Genomic DNA, 18,557 nt, shown 5'->3' on the forward strand with positions numbered 1-18,557 from the left:
TGGTTGTTCCCCAAATCACTGTTTCGGGAAAAAAAATGAAGGGCCTTTATAAATGGTACTTTAAAATTCCATAATCTTCATATAATTATACATGTTTCAGGTTTTGACTTGGAAGAACCCGCTCTTCCGTTCTGTGCGACGGGGTGACGAATCTCACAATGAATTCTGTTTAATGAAATCCAGTGAACTTGATGACAAATTTTCAAGAACCTCTTTTACAATTACTTGCTATTGCGTGAGTTACCTACAGTCATTTTCTTTTCCCGGAGTACAGACGCACAGATTATGGTTTCATCTCTTAAGTTTATCCCACGCCCCTCTCAGTGCGTATTGATACTCATCAAGGATCGGGGGTTCATCTAGCAGGTTGACATACATTCCGAGATACAAGGCACCCGGTACATTGTACTCCCTTTCTCAGCTTGAGCAATCGGAGCGTTCTTTGTACAGGTGTACCGTAATCTGCCTACAGCCTGCGTGTAAACCTCAAGGATCACGAGCGCGAGCTGTTCGCTACCTGAATTTGAGGTAGCATTGTAAATTCCACCTTGGTGCGTGCTGCTGTGTACGGGCGGGCGCGCGTCGCGCGCTACTTTCCGCGAACCTTCTCGCAGTTTGACAGCCACCACAACCCATCCCCAAATCCCGAGCAAAATGTCGTGAAATCTACGAATTGTACCCCCTTTCCCAGTGGGTTTATTCACCCACCAGCTGGCCGGCTGAATTAATGCGGTGGGAACATCCTTCATCCTTTCCCAATTACCACGCAGACAACACAGGATGCTTGTTCGGTACCCCCACGAAGCTGAAGCAAAGACAGTGGTAAATCTCGGACTGAAGACAACAGAGGTAGAATTACTACACAATCTGCGCACTTGCACCGAAGCCTTGCACTGAACTGGTACAATACAGGGTCGAACTGGTACTGCAAAGAAACCGTACCCTCTTCATCACCACTTATGGCCACAGCCAGGTACAGGTCAGTGGATTCTTGTCTTTCTACACTCGATTGCTGGGATAGATAAATCAGTATTGTGCTTTTGGACATGCAACTCTTGACACCGAGTAATTCTAGTAGACTCTGCTTTGTCTCTGCAGTTACAGAATATCTTTCTTCAACTTCGATATTCTTGCCCTTCGTGTGTGGTTAGTCACAAATTAAATCTCAGCTGACCAGAAACTCGTCCATATCGCTCCGGACACGTCCCAGACGCCTAGACTCCTCAATGACGGCAGCCAAGGCCCAACTACCAGTAGATCAGACGTCTCTATACATCATACCAGTATACTCCTACATGTACATCTGTACATGTAGGGTGTTTGAACGCACTGTTTGTCATTCAAGTTCAACAGAAAGGTGAGTTTTCTGTGACGAAGTAACTGCCGTAACTGTTCTACATGTTTGTAACTTACCTTTTATCTCATTGCTGCCATTAACCAGTTAATTGGCGGTAATTTCGAGAAATCCATTTCTTCACTCATTTAATACATTTTGCCCTGTATCATCATGCAGTACTGCACTTTCTCAGTGATGGTGTGACAATCATCATAATCTCTTTCTAGCCTAGTACATTGCAATTATCAAAGTAATTATAAGTAGCAATAGTAAAAGACTACTGTAATTAGCATCACAGCAGTGTCAATTGCCATTCATTCCTCCTTTGTAAATTGTATCAGCCTACAGGTATATAATCGCTGTGGTGACAAGACCTCCCTTGTGTCTCAAGTTTTGGTGAAAATGACTTTTTAACCTGTTGAGGACGGTTCAATTTTTCTACAGGAACACTTATTTCCCATCTAGACACTTGCCCGAGTATACTCGGTACTCATCCTCAATAGGTTAAGATTAATGGTCAGATAATCAAGTAAATGATGTCTTGTCCAAATCCTAGCTGTCTTTAAATGCCCCAAAACAAAGCCAACATGTCACAGCATGTCAAAGGAAAAGCTGTCCCATTTGATGTTGTTGTGCTTTGGCTGTCATGCATCTGAAATGTAAACAAAGCTGAAAATTTGCATGAAAGAGTTGGAATACAAACAACAACAAAAACAGACGTGCATTTTCATCTTTATTCAAATATAGTGTCTTGGTACAAACCATTCCCTAACACTTTTTGACGTTCAAAAAAATATTCTTATTTGTGCCATTGATTGAATACAAATTTCATTGATGTACTGTACAGCTGATGTACGCGACAAGTAGGGCCTATGGGTAAAATAAATATCGTACGGATTGCTCTTTCATCAACAACTCCTTCCTTTCTTGGGTCCTTCAACTTTTCCACACTCTGTATAGTGTAAGAATTGAATGTTGAAAGTATGCAAGTTCATTTTGATGTGCGAAGGGGGCAGGGGTAATTGACTTTGATAAATAATTCCCCCCAAAAGGAAGGAACAATGTTAACATTTCACACTTGTACAAGTTGTACATGTACCATACTGTACCTGTGTGAAAAATGATGCACTGTAACACTACAGTTTCCCTAATGTTGTACAGAGCAGTAGGAGAACTCACATCTCATTCTGAGTGCACAGTGTACATTTGTCTGGTCATTACTATCCGTTTACTATACATTGACTGCAGAAGGGATTAGTTGAGGCATGATAAAAGCTTGAAAATGAGACTTATGTGAAGATCGGAAATACATGAGTACATTGTACTTCCTACAGTTATGATACACACAGGATATTAATGATTGGTGAGATATGATGAAAGCTGGAAAATAAGATTTATGACGTGAAGATCAGAAATACATTTACATGTACTTGTACTTCCTGCAAGAGGAAGTTAAGTATACGGAAGTTGTTTCTGGACATGTTTGTTGTAACAGTGGATGCATCAATGCAGCTTGTAGAGAGGACATTTCAGACTTTTCAGACTTTGAATGCTTCAAATTTGTGTTTTAAACATCCTTAGTGTTTTTTAAAGTACATGGACATAAAAAGTGATGCGTGACATTGAGTAAGGACATCAAGCAAATTTGTACCATTTGAGGATATTATTGTATACAATGAGAGGGAGGAAGAGAGATAGAGGGGGAGAGAATGGGGAGGGGGAGGGTTTATACTATCAAAACAAAGTCAAATTGGTGCCATCTTTCCTGCAGAATCAGATTAAACAGGGTAGTGAAATCAGTAAGCTTTTAAAACACAAAAAGCAGCCACATTGTACATCAAGACAGTGTAGGTCACAAGATTTCATCAAGGAGCTTTAAAAGTAATAGTATCCACAAGTTACCATTTTATGCAGTTGTATAGTGGTGTGGACTGTATACACATCTGATGTTCAAATGTACAAGGTGTACCAGTATGTCAAGATGTAAAAAAATGTCATTTAGAAGGCAGGGCGTGCTTGGAATGGCAGTGGACTGTACAATGTCCCTTTGTCTGTTTATAGTAAAAATTTTTGTCCGTTGAATTTTACCCCATGTACAATAAAGTTCAATCTATACTAAACAAACAAAATAGTACAATATGTAGAAGTTTCATTAAATGCAGCAATGGGGGTACATAGTGGGATTAGAAAGTTATAAATACTGTACATGTATAGTATTCATGGAACAATGTCAGCGGTGACAAGCATTGTACAATAAATTTACCATTGTATGCAAATTAAATGAGGTAGATGATATCCCTGCTTCTCAAGTCTCCCATTCACCTGTGCACAAGACTTCACTAAAGTTTTCTGTATTAGAACTAAACATTGCACATGTGTACATAAGTGTTTGTTCTGATCAGTGATGAGTTGTAACAATAGCAAATGTGGCTTACAGCTGTATAGGGGAAAGGGGGCTATGCAGCGTTGTAATTGTTTTATCAGTGGAAACATTTTTGTGAAACAAAATGTATTTTTTAATTGTGTACATGTATACATGTACATAGTGTATTATGTCATACACATAGTGTACATGTACCCTGTATCTAAGATACAGAGGGAGACTGGTAATAAGAGATGGCATTGCCTCATCTAAGATATTCTTGTTGCAACCAGTATCAATCCTTTGTGAAAACCATGCAAAACATAATTTGGTAGAATTTTATTAATAGTCAACTTGAACATGTTTACTCCCATTACAATATTGTAAGTCACCGATGTTACATTGTATCCTCAATTTCTACTTCTGGACAAGGAAGGAAATTTATCTTTTTACGAGTCTTCCCTTTCCTTTTATGTTGGCACATACAATGTACATGTAAAGGGCAGAGACCATTTGGTATACATGTGTGTTTATTACAAAATACACCATTTTTGTACTTGTAGGAAAGCCTGCTCAATATACAAAGTGTACACGTATACATTTGTGTGCAAGTCACATGATGTAAGCAGGGAGGTGATCCCTGCTGTAAGTAAATCTGTATATTTTCTGATACATGTTCAAATTATGAGGAGCAGACACCTTTAAAAGCAATTCATTTTGTCGCTGCAATGTACTGTACATCTGTACATACGGATCGTTTTACATTCTCGGACCATTCTTCTCTGGTGACTGGCTAGTTGGTTCTGCAGTTGTAGGAGTGCATTGTATGTCTTTCATCCAGTAGCAGCGATCTTGACCTCAAGCTTGCAGTGATTTCAATTGGGTTTTTGATCTTCAAATTTGCAAACAATGCATTTGTGCAGGTACATGTACATTACTGTACATGTACAATGTAGGTTGTGCACCCACTTGTATGCCCTCTTTCAAGCTACTGATATCATTTACAGTGGCTCTACACTCTAATGTGAAGTTAGTTTACTTCAGTGTGTAGAAGGTAAACAAAAGAATCAGAAAGAGAAAGTGAGTGTCCTTAAAGTCTGACTAAACAAGACGAGGTCATGAGACTTTTAGTTTCACTCATTTTCTAGAATAGTGATGTCTATCATGGGAATAACAGAATTGTGCAAATTGGATAAGAATTTAAGGTAATGTCAAGGGCTCTCAAGTCTCACATTTGCTCGCAGACCAGTCTTCACTATTAAAATTTACTTACCAATGAGAGAGCATAGAAGGCTGTGATGTCACATCTGTAGTCTCTAATTTGCATAAAAGTGATTAATCAGTGGACATGTGCATGTGAATTGTGATTGTGGTCAAACACACTGTTTGCAAAATATACATATCTTACCTTTCCATCACTTTCTTATTGTTAGGCCAAGTGGAGTGAAATATTCTAGTGCGCCCTTTATTTATCATTAATTTTCTCGTAAAAATCAACATATCGTACAGTATTGTGTAAAGTCCACCCTAATATTTCCCTGTACATGTAGGTCCTATACAATGTACATCACTTCATTGGACAATTTCTGTTTGCAGTTTTTATCTCACACAAATTCTCATGTCATGCAGGCGTTGAAGTGTCATGTGCAGATATCCTAATTTATCTTACAGTTTCAAGCAGAGCTACCAAGTCTCACGCATTCTGCGTGAGACTCAAGCATTTAGGGTCTGTCTCACGATCTCACGCATGGCACCCATTTTTCTCACGCATCGGGTGAAGTCTGCAATTTGGGCCTAAAATAAGGAGCATAGCTCAAAGGATTAAAGTGATAGTTGCAATTGAAGGCATATTTCCCTTTTGTCTTTCAAAATTAGTAAAAATATATGCACCAGATCGCATCATTAAGAGCTAATAATCTAAAAAAGCTCCCTTTCATGGGAGGGGGGATACCCCCCTCGTTCGCGCGCGCATGTGCGCGAGCGCCGAGACGCCGAGTCATGAAAATCTCACTCATAAAAGTTTTTTGAACTTCGCATCTCTGTTTCAAGACTCTTTTCATATTGCAACATCACCTGTTATATACACGGTATGGAATCATATTTGGATTGGAGCTTCATGTGATTATGATGATTTTCAACTACTGTATGGTACATGTATTTTAGATGCCGGCATTTTCGACTCTCCATGGTATCCTATGGAAAATTACGTTACTGTTAATGACAATATTATTTCCAAAAAGTGTACATGTGTCGGACACTTTTTTCATTATGTGACAAAGCAGTTGTGACCCAAGATTATAAATGCACACACACAGTGGTGCATTGTTACACCATCGTCTCGCTGCTTCGTACGTCGTACATTGTATGATCACTATAGGATCCCTCCACAACTCACATCCACCACACAATTACCTGCCTCTTTTATATCCTTCTTTTGTTTTAAATTTTGATCCAGTGATGATATAATCCCTTTACAACTTGACATACAGTTTGTAAAAATAAAAAAAGAATAGACAAAAAATGAAATTGCCAATTTTTTTTTTATTCAAACGCAATTATGCCCCAGTCTCAAATCGTGATATATCAGGCAGATCATTTTAAAAGTTTACAGTTATTCAAGTAGGAATAACATATATTTTAAACTTTCATAACAAAGAATATAATTTTTGACATTTTTATGCGTGATCAATGAAAAATTGGAAGGTGTTGACATCATCAGCTCCCTCATTTACTGCATATATCCATCATATCAACTGTTCAAGAACTGTTTCACAAAACTTAGCGAATTTTTGAAATTTCATAAGTTCTTTATTTTTTTTTTCCAATTTTGACCAAATTTTCAGTTACTGGTCAAATTTTGCCAGTCTTGTCAGACTACATGTAAGTTTCATCTGAACCGGAATTCTCCTTTTTTAGTGATATTCACTTCTCGGTGAATAGTACTTGGCAGTCACCTCTGCCCATAGTTTTAAGGAATCACAAGGCAAAATATGTTATTCAAAATATTCTTTGCCAAATATTGTGAAGGGATCTTCCATTGACCATAAAGAAGCAGCGCACAATGTCAAAACTGCATTGTGACGTTTGTTCAAAAATGTTACATTGTATGTGCACAGGGCGACACCGTCGCGACGTAACGAAGCAATGCGCAATGTCAGAATTGCTTTTTATGACGTCACAATTGTTTTGTTAGAAATTGATACATTTCACAGACTGACGATACGAGCAATGTCAAAATTGCTTTGTGGCGTCACAATCGTTTTGTTAGAAATTGTTACCTTTTCACAGAGTAATAGTGCGGCGAAGTGGGCGATGTCAGAATTGCTTTGTGATGTCACAATGTAAAAAAAAAATGTTACTTCTACATTTCACAGAGTGACGGGTACAAAGCTGTGTACAATTATTTCAGAATTGCTATATGACATTTTACAAATAGTACTTTATGGAATGTCAAACATGCCAACTTTCTGACATAGCTGAAAATACCGATAATCACGTGAAGCTTTTTCAACCAATCACTAGACTAGAGAATATTTTTTTTTAAATCCAAAATATAAATCTCTATTACCTATTAAAGAATAGAATTACTGTGCGAGTCGAAAGGTCGTGTTTTCTTTCCACTGACGTTATATGCGTAACATGTGTACTATTTCACTTGATGTGCGCTGAATGTTGTTTTCTTTATGCGCTCGTTTTGCGAAATGTCTATGACATGATTATTGTGCATTGCCCAAGAGAGAAGAACCATCAATCACAGAAACACGAGGATGATGATTGATTAATGAATGATGTCCTCAATATCATATAAGAGAACGGACGAAGATTTCGGCGCAAGCCACGATACGGTCTTGAGACCAGTGGGGCCCTGACTTCCCCTCTCCTTGACTAATTTCCTACATTGTTGGCTGACTTCCCCCCCCCCCCCCCATATCAAGTGCTTTATGTACAGTATCCAGCTTTATGCAGAGTAAAAAAGTGATTAGGCAAATGTGTAGTTCCTTTGTGTACATCATACAGTGAGGATACCAGGCGATAAACAGGATAGGTATTGAATACTAGTACATTGGGGTTGTATAATCAATATGACTTGCAGCCAACACATTAATTGAGAATTAAATTGAGCGTCGGCTTGCTGTGCAACATAATCATGTTTTATTCGTTCATTCGTTTTTTTTTTCAATCATGTGGCTACTTTGTGAGATATAAAGGCCTAGAACTTTTAAATTGCACAGACGTCATTCGCCAAAGAGCATGAGGTTGTTAGTATGGTGTTTGTCCGCTCCCGTTTTCCTCTCGTTGTTCGCTGTGACTGGTGGTCGATGTTAATCGAAAGCGCGTCTGCGACTTCACGTTCTGTGCCTACCAGGTGAAGCGCGCCGTGCCTTACTTCATGCCAGTTCAATCACAGATACTCACCGTTCCAATCAGAGCTAGCGACCATGTCGGTACCGTAAAATTTCATTAACGGACATCAACAATGACTTACGTCGTTCCGAAGATCTCATTTCCTATCACGTAAGTGTTTCGGGTAATTTTGTTTCAGACCTTTCTGTTTCGTTAAATTAAAAAAAAAAAAAAAAAGGTTCAAGGGAACATCTCTATTTCTGGTGGGTTCGGTAAGTAACGATAATCTGTATTTTGCTTGCAGCGTACAAACTGTTCGTATATTCCGGGTAGGGTTTTTGCATAGAGGTGGGAATCCAACCTCCCTGGTTTTTGTAATGCGTATCAATCTTGTATATTGTAATACGTGAAGTTGGGAGGTCGTGAAATTAGATCGTTGTCATGATTGTATTATGTTACTGGCATCTCTAATACGCACACTGCAAAGGAGTCCGTCTACTAGCACATCAGGTTAACTGATTGTACACGCGTGTACGGGTAGATGGCCCTATTAAATTCGAGTGCCTGCGAGATTTTATTTTATTTTTTAAAAATCTTTGATACCACACACAATGGCATGGGACATTTGCATTATGATAGGACACACTTGTCACTGTCGGGAATGTCCGTTTAAAATTGGCACCTTTAAGACTTAGCATGGGAAATGTCTTCATGATTATTAACACATTGTCATTAATAAGGAACGGACACGCCCTATATCTTTTCACCCGACTTCTTCCTATGCCAGTGGCAAGTGAGGGACGCGAGCAACAACTGTAATGTAATAGCGAGCTTTAGATCTGCGACGCGAACGGTGAGACGACGTAGCCTCCCAGGTTGGACAATAGAAACGGCTGTCTCGCGCATGTGCAGACGCCATTTTGCTTAATTAGCGTCATCTTAGCGTTCACGTCGCAGAGTTAAAGCTCGATATAGTACTAGTAATACTAGGAAGTTGCGAAGGACAGTTCTCTCCTTAGAATTAGGACGGAGGTTTGGTTTGGGGTCAAAGGAAGTCGCCAAAATAGTCGCACAATGTGACTGCAGTTTCGATAATGATCTAGTGTGTATGTGTGTATGTGTGTGAGTGTGTATGTGTGTGTTTCATTCAGTCTTGAAATCATCGTCTATAATGAAGGCCAAACAGACAAAAGGATAGTGCAAACTTAACCCACTGCTGCCTGGAACTGACACTGTAATAGTATAATGAGCAACACACAAATCTTGGAGTAAACTGATCAGTCTCAACGCGTTTCGTGCGCTCCCATAATGGAATCCACGCTTTTGTGAGATCTCGACGAGTCTGGAACCCAGATGACACACTCGACACGTCATAAATCTTATTTCTGGCGCTGAGTAATCCTTGTTTACATCATCGTATCGATGAGTCAGGGGTATAGACAGACGATTCGGGCGTCGACCCATCTGTCGTCTCTCGACCACGACATGGTATAGCAGTTACAATTGCTCTGCTTAGCTCTTACCGCGTTCATGTTTCTGCTATCGCATAATCCGTATAGTTCATGCCAAAGAGTGTGCATTGGATATTCTTTTCTGTGTGCACACAATGGGCATCGATTGAGTTTGTGATGCAAAACGCATAGAAAGATTTGCTGTTGTAAATGACATAGAGAGAGAGAGAGAGAGAGAGAGTTAGAGAAGATCACTCAGAAGTACAGTATAACTTTACTCTCGATGTAAGGTTGCCCTATTGATTCTGTGGCTCTGCTTTTTTTAATGCCATGCAGCGAAATGAATGGACTGGCTGAGTTTCTTCTGATTATTGCTCAGTAGAAGGGGATTATGAAATTGATGTGCAGTTTTCTCGAATACGATAAAAGAGAGACAAACTCATGACAAACTAGCTCTCAAACAAAAATACAAAAATGCTCGATGAATCAAGACAGTCACCATAATGTTTCTGAGAAATAAAAGATTTTTTTTTTCGTACCGTAAAAGAAAGAAAGGAAAAAAAAAAGATTAACGGTGATTATGCACCAAAAGATATTGGTTTTATACCACGGGTTTTTTGATACAATAGTCGATTTGTGACAAGAGGTACTAGGTGAGCTCGCTTATAGTATCTCCTTGGAATTATCAAGAAACTTTTGGCTTTTATAGTATAGTGACTGTAACTGTTGTGGTTTCAGAGTACTTACATGTAGTAATGACTGGTCTCTGAGAGATGAATCAGAACAAATGCTGTGACGTCACAAGGTTGAGATGATGGTCTGTGGCTATCCAATGGTATTGTGTCGCTGTACCCAAAGAAATGACCACATAGGGAGAAACAAATGAACATACTCGCAATAGAAAATGTACGTCTTGTAGCGTCTGGATGTTGTGCAAATGTGAGGCAACAATAGTGTAGCCTGCAATGTGCATTGTATCTCTTATTGACACGCCCCACCCTTTTACCTATAGCTAATAGGCGGAATCCTTTTTGGCTCCGCAACTCCGTGTTCCGCGACTTTGTATCGCTTCTCAGGGCAGGCATCAACACATCACTTTCAATGTACCAAGCTCCTGACTACCCACATGTATGGCCTACACAGCTTGGACAGCTGATGAAAGATGAAAATGTAATGTCAAAATACGAAATTTCTTCGCCTATATGGTTTATGTGTTCATGTCTTGAAAGAACGTGTTCGTGTGGCAGTCTTTTTTTTCTTGTATAATAGCCTGTGAAACTTTTCAGGCGGCAATAAACACTGTAATGCTCTGTATTGTTTCCTTAGCTTCATGTACAAAAAAAAGTCGATACTGTCGAATTCATGTCATTCTCTTCTTGTACATTGTTGAACAATTGCATCGGCACCTCTGCTTGTTGATGAATACTGCATGATGAAAACGTTGCAATTGACGAGCCCCGCTTCCCCATGAGTACATCATGTAGTAGTTCTGATAAAAACCGACTGATTTCTCCTTCGTGGTGGACCCAGCATCAGCTGTGATATAGATTGTTAAGTCATCGCACCCCGCATGCTCGCTTGCATGGGGATATATCGAGCAACATGAAGACACCACTGCGCAGTTTGACACGGTTGACCTTTGCCGTGATCGTAGGATCCATCCAGTGACGAGTGAAGCGCGTAGAGTTAGCGCACGCTTCGTTGGCATGTCGCTGCGAGAAGTCGCGTATGAATAATGCATTGGTTTGGCTGGTCGGGGAAGTTGTCGGGGAGGCTGATAGTGTTGGATATGAGAAAGGTTAGATTCGACGGCATGTTGCGAGTGAGAAAAATAGTATGGATATATGTTAAAGAAACACAACCCATCTTCTCGCGATCAGATACGATTACATTCTCGGTTACTATGGTGAATCCAGTGATCAGTTGATTGCTCTGTTGAATGAATTTTGACTTGAATAAACGTGTGTGTGTGTGTGTGTGTGTGTGTGTGTGAATAGTGATATCCAGCAAAACGAGAAAAGATTTACAGGACAAAAAGATAAATGGAGGCATAAAAAGATTTTTGTCTTTTAAGTGAAGTACAGTGAACGTGCCTTCAGTGTTCTTCGAAAGCAAAGTCTTCTGGCATAATATTTGTTAATTATGTATGATTGTATAAATGCTTCTTTTCTCTTTTTTGTTTTGCTTCACTTCAATGTTTTATTCAAATCCTTCAGGAAGGGAATCCATACCGGACATATTGTGATATTGGTAATTAGATTTTGATGAATAGTATAGACTGGGAGCCGGTAAATCTCGTCAGCTCGGGAAACAACGGGGTCGGAGCATGAAGGCAGGAATTTAAAAGGGCACAGGCTATCCGATGGGTTGTTGACCTCGGGCCTGTACACGTCGAAGCCGTCGAGTCTTGGCATCCGCGTTTTGGCATACGCATCTCTCTCTCTATTTAATAGAATATAGCCCAGGGTGGATTTGCTGAATGGAAAAAGAGGGGGAGAAAATAAATAACATGGATACGAGTGTTGAGCGGTAGGAATCGAGGGAGCAAGAAGTAGGCTTGGAGTACCAGTCAACAGTGTCGGGTTGATAGGAGCAAGGAGCTTGATATAGGAGTAAGGAGAGCACCTAAAATCAGTCCTTACCTTCTTGTCAGTCCAGAGAGTTAAATAACAAGAGGAGAAATAAAGGGCCGAGGGGGCAGGGTGAGAGGGAAAGAGGAGGGGGTCCTCTAGGTAGATGGACCCCAAGGCAAGGTAGATTGTTCGTACCGTGACAAGTCTTGCCATTTCCATGATGTACGCTTCCTCAAGTAGGCCCTATACTCTGATTGGATTGTTCACTTTCGATTTCCATGCATGCAAGTATGATGAACATCCAGTCACATTCGCGTTTTAAAGACATTCAGACGGATTTTTTTTTTCGTTCTCTTTTTCCCCCTAAGAGTTCTTCGATTGTATCCCGTTTACAAAGTGTGTCGCCTTGAATGCATGTGACAGGAACCTGTCGAGGTCGGGAGAGGAATAACTGTTGTTGTTTGGGAACTTTGTAAGGGTGCGGATGGGGGCAAGGGATTCGGTAGGGGAGACTTTATACGCACTGAAGCCTTTGTAGAAAGTTCAATAGGTGAATCCTGCATACTTATTGTGAAAAGACTGCTTATCGTTGCTCCCAATTGTGCATTTCATGGTGCTGCTCAACTCAACGGAGTTTGTCGAGAAAAATAAGCTCTCTCACTCTCAAGAAAGGGGGCTCTCAATCTGGCATTTACTACAGTCATGTATCTGCTTGTGTACTCGCATTTGTGTCTGTGGTTTGATTTGTGGAAGAACTCCAACTGGCCACAGTGCAGTGTGTTGTGCATTATGCTCTCATGCTCCACTGATTCCGTCTGTTACACGTACATTGTAGATCACAATTCGTCGAGACAAGTTGAAGGTATATAGACCTGTCAAGGAGGTACTCTTATACCCCCTCGGGTATACCAGACGAGGTGCTGTATATGGCATATTATTATTACTTCGGGAAAAATGGTTTTGTGTTATTTTGTTTTGTACACGTCGTACTTTAGGGTTGTCGTTTGTTTCAGGTTTGTTTGTTTGATCGTTTTTATCTACCCTTCAGAGACTGTCCTGAACGTATAAAAGTAATCGATACTTTGCTGCTAACGCGATCGTTGTATAGTTAGCCGGTATATGGTAAAATTGATATTGTATGACATTTCTTTCCACGTTGACACCTGGGAACACTGGTTAAAGCTTCTTGTATTACTTCATTAACCACATTAAGTGTACACTGCACCGCATTTTAACGTTTGATTGAATTTAATCGGTTCCTTCATACTATTTTCGATATGCCTTTCCCCCTTTCTTGGGATCTTGACATGCGTTCTTTCGCTCTTCTCTCGTCCTGACTATCCCACCCCCTTGTCTGTGCTGTAGGTACTCCTAAAGACATGTGGTCAGGTTAAAGACCCGTCCAAAATGGCGCGCAGACGTGTGATCGTTGCTCTACTCGCCGTTCTGGTCATATTTGCACTCTTTTTGATCTCCACTCTGGTGGTCACCGACAAAAGGGATTCCTTAACACGACACCTTACCATTCTGGATCACAGTGGGCAGTCGGCAAGGTAACAATAGTAATAATGATAATAATAATAATAATAATAATAATAATAATAATAATAATGCACAATCGGAAATTACACCCGACTTATCGTTAGGATAATGATATCAAATTTGATACTAATATGAATTAACTATTTGTTGCACCTTTGACCTTAACCAGCTAGTGTATTTCCACAACCCCATTTACGAAAAAGAGTGCTAAATCGAATAATCACAATTGATTTTGTATCAGCACTCCGGATTCTCATATGATTATCCTGATATTGATCCGGTATTTTAAACCAATGTTCATTTTCTCATTCAGGGGTGAGGGGATGATGTGAGCTCTGTAGAAAACCCGTGATAATGAAATGAATGATGGGAATATTTGCCGATTATTCTGGAGACAATTGCTCTCACAATATGGAACTATTATTTTGAAAACGATATGTTTGAATATTGGGAGTAGAATAAGGGCAAGACCTGCAGTTGCTGATGTCTCTTGTAAGTAATTATTACCGTGACACAGTTTACGCTTTATGTGTCCTAACTGTATAGTCGTGTAATTTCCATCACGTGGAAAGACCGATTACATTCCATTGAAAGAAGCAGGAAGTACAAGAGAGTGGAAAAATGGATTCGGCAGGATTAGGGAAGGGGGTAAGAATGGGTATCCGCGGGCATGGTATCACTCAGCTCCAGTATTCCACTTTGTAGGATTCTCTTAAAATACGCCGAATTATATCCCGACTGTTTCTGACTGGCCATAACCGACGTTTTAGAGAGTTTGAGTCCCATTAAGCAAAACCAGTGAGTAAAATGCACGATAGATGGATGTTTTGTCACCGTAGTGGGTTGTGGGTGCCCCTTTCTCCAGCCCGGTAGCATGTGTTTGCACCTGGGTCCAATCTAATAAAAAGTGGAAATAGGTCGAGCTCGTTTGTAATTCTGTTACACACGTTCAGCGTATCATCGGAGAACAATTTCAGTCGCTTAGCTGTAGAGCGGGCTGTCGGTGTTGGTGGGCTTGAATGGGGTTTAATCGATTGACGATAGGTGAAAATGACTCATAATGCAGATAGTCACTGCAGTTTCTTGAATCACACTGAAGCATTCGAGTTTATACAAGATCTAGCAGTGTCATTATAGAGCTATATTCATCGACAGGTTCTTCTAAGGGGGGGGGGGGGTGGGGGGATGGGGGGGGGGGGGGGGTAAGGGGGGAGTCAAGCAGCAAATCCTTGCACCTTAGATGGATCATCACAAATATTAACCGTTATCGTTCACTCATGGTCAGGCATTGAAGTCACTTGATATTAACGATCACATAATTTGAGATCGATTTGAAAACTGGTGTCGACTTTGACAGCCTTTGATTGATGAATATCATTTCCTAACACTCTCGAAAAGAAGGCACATGCACTTTTTGTCTTTATGAAGTACTCATTTAGTAGGACCTCTTTCCAGTTTCATGTTAACAGGATATTATGGCATGAAATCGGAAGCATCTTGGGAAACTCGTTCCAACACGGTAGAATCAACATGGCTGATAAGGGGTTAAATGTTATACAATTGTACGGTTAACATATTTAGCTCACAATCTGAATTCATATCGGAATGTTGAGAGCATAATACGCTAGATACTGAAGTTTTGAACAACGCCAAGCTTATATAATTTTTTTAACTTGTATATTGATAGCGAAAGTAATCGACGGAATCTTGAAATTGGTCCAATGCAAATCCTTATATAGACAGCCGCTCGAGGGACACGGTTCCAAGGAAATTCTGTCAAGTTTTGTAGAATGAGTGAATAAAGAATGTATGTAAATTAATTTAAACGTGCAATTCGGAGAAAGCGAAAAGGGTAATCCAGGAAACATTCCATGAAATTGGATAACCTTATAGGTACTTACGGTGAAGAAGAAATTGCCGTATGAACTTTGAGGCGTGAAATTGCTGTGAGAAAGGTCAGAAGAACATTTCACAGCACGTCTTGAGCGTTGTAGGGAATATTGAGTTCAGGGTAAAAGACGGGTCTAAATAGGGTTTGGATAAAGGACGGAACGGAACATTATGTCGTATAGTAATGTCAAATTTGATTGTTTCTGGACACTATTAACGATTGTTCGTCTTTCAGTTCTATTTCTTCTAGGAAATCAGATTATTATTTTTTCAGTCACTTGAGATTTTGGAGGGATAACATCTTTCGATGCGTAAAGTAGAGTGGTAGGAATGCTGTTCTCTCCTTGCTCCGATGTTTGAAATACCTGCGGGATAATGTAAAATGCATGGAACTTCTCTGTGATCGATGGCCTCCAGTTGGCTGCCGTTTCAGCTACCCAATTATTGAAGCGGTGGGTAATTCATGAACTCTCTCGCTGGCACAAAACGGGGGCAGAATTATCTTGAGAGGCATTGCGATGGCCCAACCAATGGGCAGTGATCAATAATTCTTGCACGAAGGATATGCGGTGCATGTGCAACTATTACATCGTACTTTCCACGTTCCAAGTTTGTTAGCTGAGAAAACAATATCAGCATATCAAAACTGGAAAAGAGGCACCCTTCAAAAAAGAAAAAGAAAAAAGAAATACGCCTCGACTATATGCCATGTTTATTCATAAACCTAGAGATAAAGTTGCTCGAAGTGACTACTGGAAACCAACTCTGTTGTGTTCTGTTAGAAGTGGCTGCGTGTTACGAGGTTGGATCAGTTCGGATGGAAAATGATGAATTATCAGATGTCAGGAGTTTTCGATGCTAGTATAATGTGTTATTAAAAAAAAAAAAAAACTGGGAGAATAAGGGAGGGCACAGTCAATGTATTCTATAACTCTCTTAATACAGTAGAATATGTTAAGTGAAATTCGGCCGGAGTATTTAAGTGATGTGGGTTTGGTACTTGTCATCCTTTGCCGTAGATCAAGATGTTTGCGCCATTGTGCAACATTTCCTCAAAACTAAGTCATTCAGTGACAAATCAGACCGTTGTGAATCCATTGCTTCTGTCGTATTTCGTTACTAAGGTATTAAAGTGACAATAAAATGCCTGTTCCCAAGGGAGTCATAAACATTTCCATGATGGGAAGGAATGAAAGAACAGGGAGGGGATGGGAAGATGACCACTCACAGTAATTTCAAGGTTTTTCCGTTCCAGGGAGATGTAGTTTTAAGTATCCCAATGATAAATTTCCCACACTTTTCATTTTTGTCTTGCCACTACCTCGTTGATCATTCATGCAGCCGGAGTTTCGACGTTCCACGTGTCAGAAATAAGTGGATGGCTTCTGGTCATGTAAGAAAGCCATATTGCAATCCCCACGACAACGTGGTCTTCGTAAAGACGCACAAAACAGCCAGCAGCACCACCTCGGGAATTTTCGATCACTACGCTTATAAGAACAATCTTACCGTTGCCGTGCCGCCCGGTGGGCAGCCATACATGGATAGGAAGCTGCCCTTTCAGCGTGACATGATCGCCAAAACGCGAGACTTTGGGATCGGTTGGCGCAAAGAGGATGGCTTTAACATGCTGACGAGCCATGCGCGTTACAATCGACCCGAGATGGACGCCGTGGTGCACAATGCCAAATACGTCACTATTCTTCGCGATCCCCGGTCCCAGTTCGTGTCTTCGTTCGTTTACTTCAACTTTGCCGACCGCTTCGAACGAATCTTTGAGGCGCGCGGCGAGGCTTATCCAAATGTCATTGACGGCTTCTTCAGAGATCCTGCAGGGAACTACCGCCAGATGGTCCACCGGACCTACTCGCACGTGCTGTGGAACCAGCAGATATTTGACCTTGGGCTGAACACCTCGTACTTTGACGATCAAACCGCTGTCGACGAGGCCATCGCGCGACTTGCCGAGGAATTGGACTTGGTCATGATCACGGAGTACTACGACGAGTCGCTCCTGCTGCTGCGCGACACCCTGTGCTGGGACACCGAAGACATCCTGTACACGCAGAGGTTGGTCAGAAATTCGAGCAACGAGATTCCAGTAGACGAGGCCACGCGACAGCGGATTAGTGATTGGAACGCCGCCGATGCGCGACTTTATGACTACTTTAATAGGACGTTGTGGCAGCGAATCGCTGCCTACGGACCTCGATTCGACGACGAACTACGCCACTTCCGTCAATTGCTCCAGCAAACCTCCCCAAGAAAAACCGGAAAGCATTCGAGAGACACCAAAAAGCTGATCAAGCGAATGAAGGACAGAGGAATTCTAGTTAGATAGTTAATGTGTCTCCATTCTCCCTTGCGTAGCCTTTGATTTGTTGGTTTTCAAGCTATGAATTACTATGTACGCCGTATTGAATGTTAATGTAATCACATTAAGAGGTTATGGCAATCTTTGGGATTAATCCCATCACAAGTGTGATAGCTGCGTCAGACGAGTTGGCTGTCCATGTTAAAGTTTTGTTATACTGAAAGTGCATTTACGAGGAAATACACATCTTTGTGTAAGTACATGTACATGTAATGTGTTTGAATGAGCTTGGGGTTGTGTGGGTGAGCAAAGCTGAATGTGCATGTGTATGAGTGTATACATACATTATTGGGGGGGGGGGGTGGGTGTTCTGTGTGTGTGTGTATATGTGCGTTGCGTCATAGTTTCTGTGTTACATTTTACCTTGTTGGCTCAATTTGTGTTTTTGTCGTGATCAACGCTAGTACAGGTAATATGGTAGGGACCGTTATCAGTCTACATTGTCACCATTTATTCAGATCCGTGTGGCATTGTTTGATCCTTTTTACTGTATGCTTTTTAAATCTTTGTCGTGGCCACATCTGATTTTTATCAGTCGTTCTCTTTGTATTGATGCACAGTAGTGTGTTAAAAACTTGATGAGTAGGCCTACCCATAACATGGGAACACTTAAATCCACTAACTTATGCTGTAGAATAAGATATGCAATGCATGATTTTTTTTCCTGATAGTTTACTGACGAGTA

At 40.7% G+C, this 18,557-nt stretch overlaps 1 protein-coding gene across 2 annotated transcripts; it reads left to right on the forward strand.

Moving 5' to 3' along the window:
• The first annotated feature begins 613 nt into the window (after positions 1-613).
• On the forward strand, positions 614-18,100 carry LOC139740289 (galactosylceramide sulfotransferase-like). Of its 2 annotated transcripts, none has more exons than XM_071650871.1 (3): positions 614-979; positions 13,432-13,619; positions 16,840-18,100. In XM_071650871.1, the coding sequence occupies exons 2-3, from the start codon at positions 13,474-13,476 to the stop codon at positions 17,837-17,839; spliced, it is 1,146 nt and encodes a 381-aa protein (XP_071506972.1). In that variant the 5' UTR covers positions 614-979; positions 13,432-13,473; the 3' UTR covers positions 17,840-18,100. The 2 variants fall into 2 exon arrangements, with proteins under 2 accessions (XP_071506972.1, XP_071506971.1); XM_071650870.1 differs by lacking the exon at positions 614-979 and adding an exon at positions 1,305-1,357.
• The last annotated feature ends 457 nt before the right edge of the window (positions 18,101-18,557 follow it).

The sequence above is a fragment of the Diadema antillarum genome, unplaced genomic scaffold (assembly GCF_040938485.1).
Source record: "Diadema antillarum isolate AM-2024a unplaced genomic scaffold, OU_Dant_1.0 seq00000846_RagTag, whole genome shotgun sequence".
Lineage (NCBI taxonomy): Eukaryota > Metazoa > Echinodermata > Echinoidea > Diadematoida > Diadematidae > Diadema > Diadema antillarum.

Bases quoted from the DNA above. Each gene is read 5' to 3' on its own strand.
- LOC139740289 (XM_071650871.1), top strand. From the start codon at position 13,474: ATGGCGCGCAGACGTGTGATCGTTGCTCTACTCGCCGTTCTGGTCATA. The intron at 13,620-16,839 runs GTAACAATAGTA...TCATTCATGCAG, and splicing joins CACAGTGGGCAGTCGGCAAG to CCGGAGTTTCGACGTTCCAC.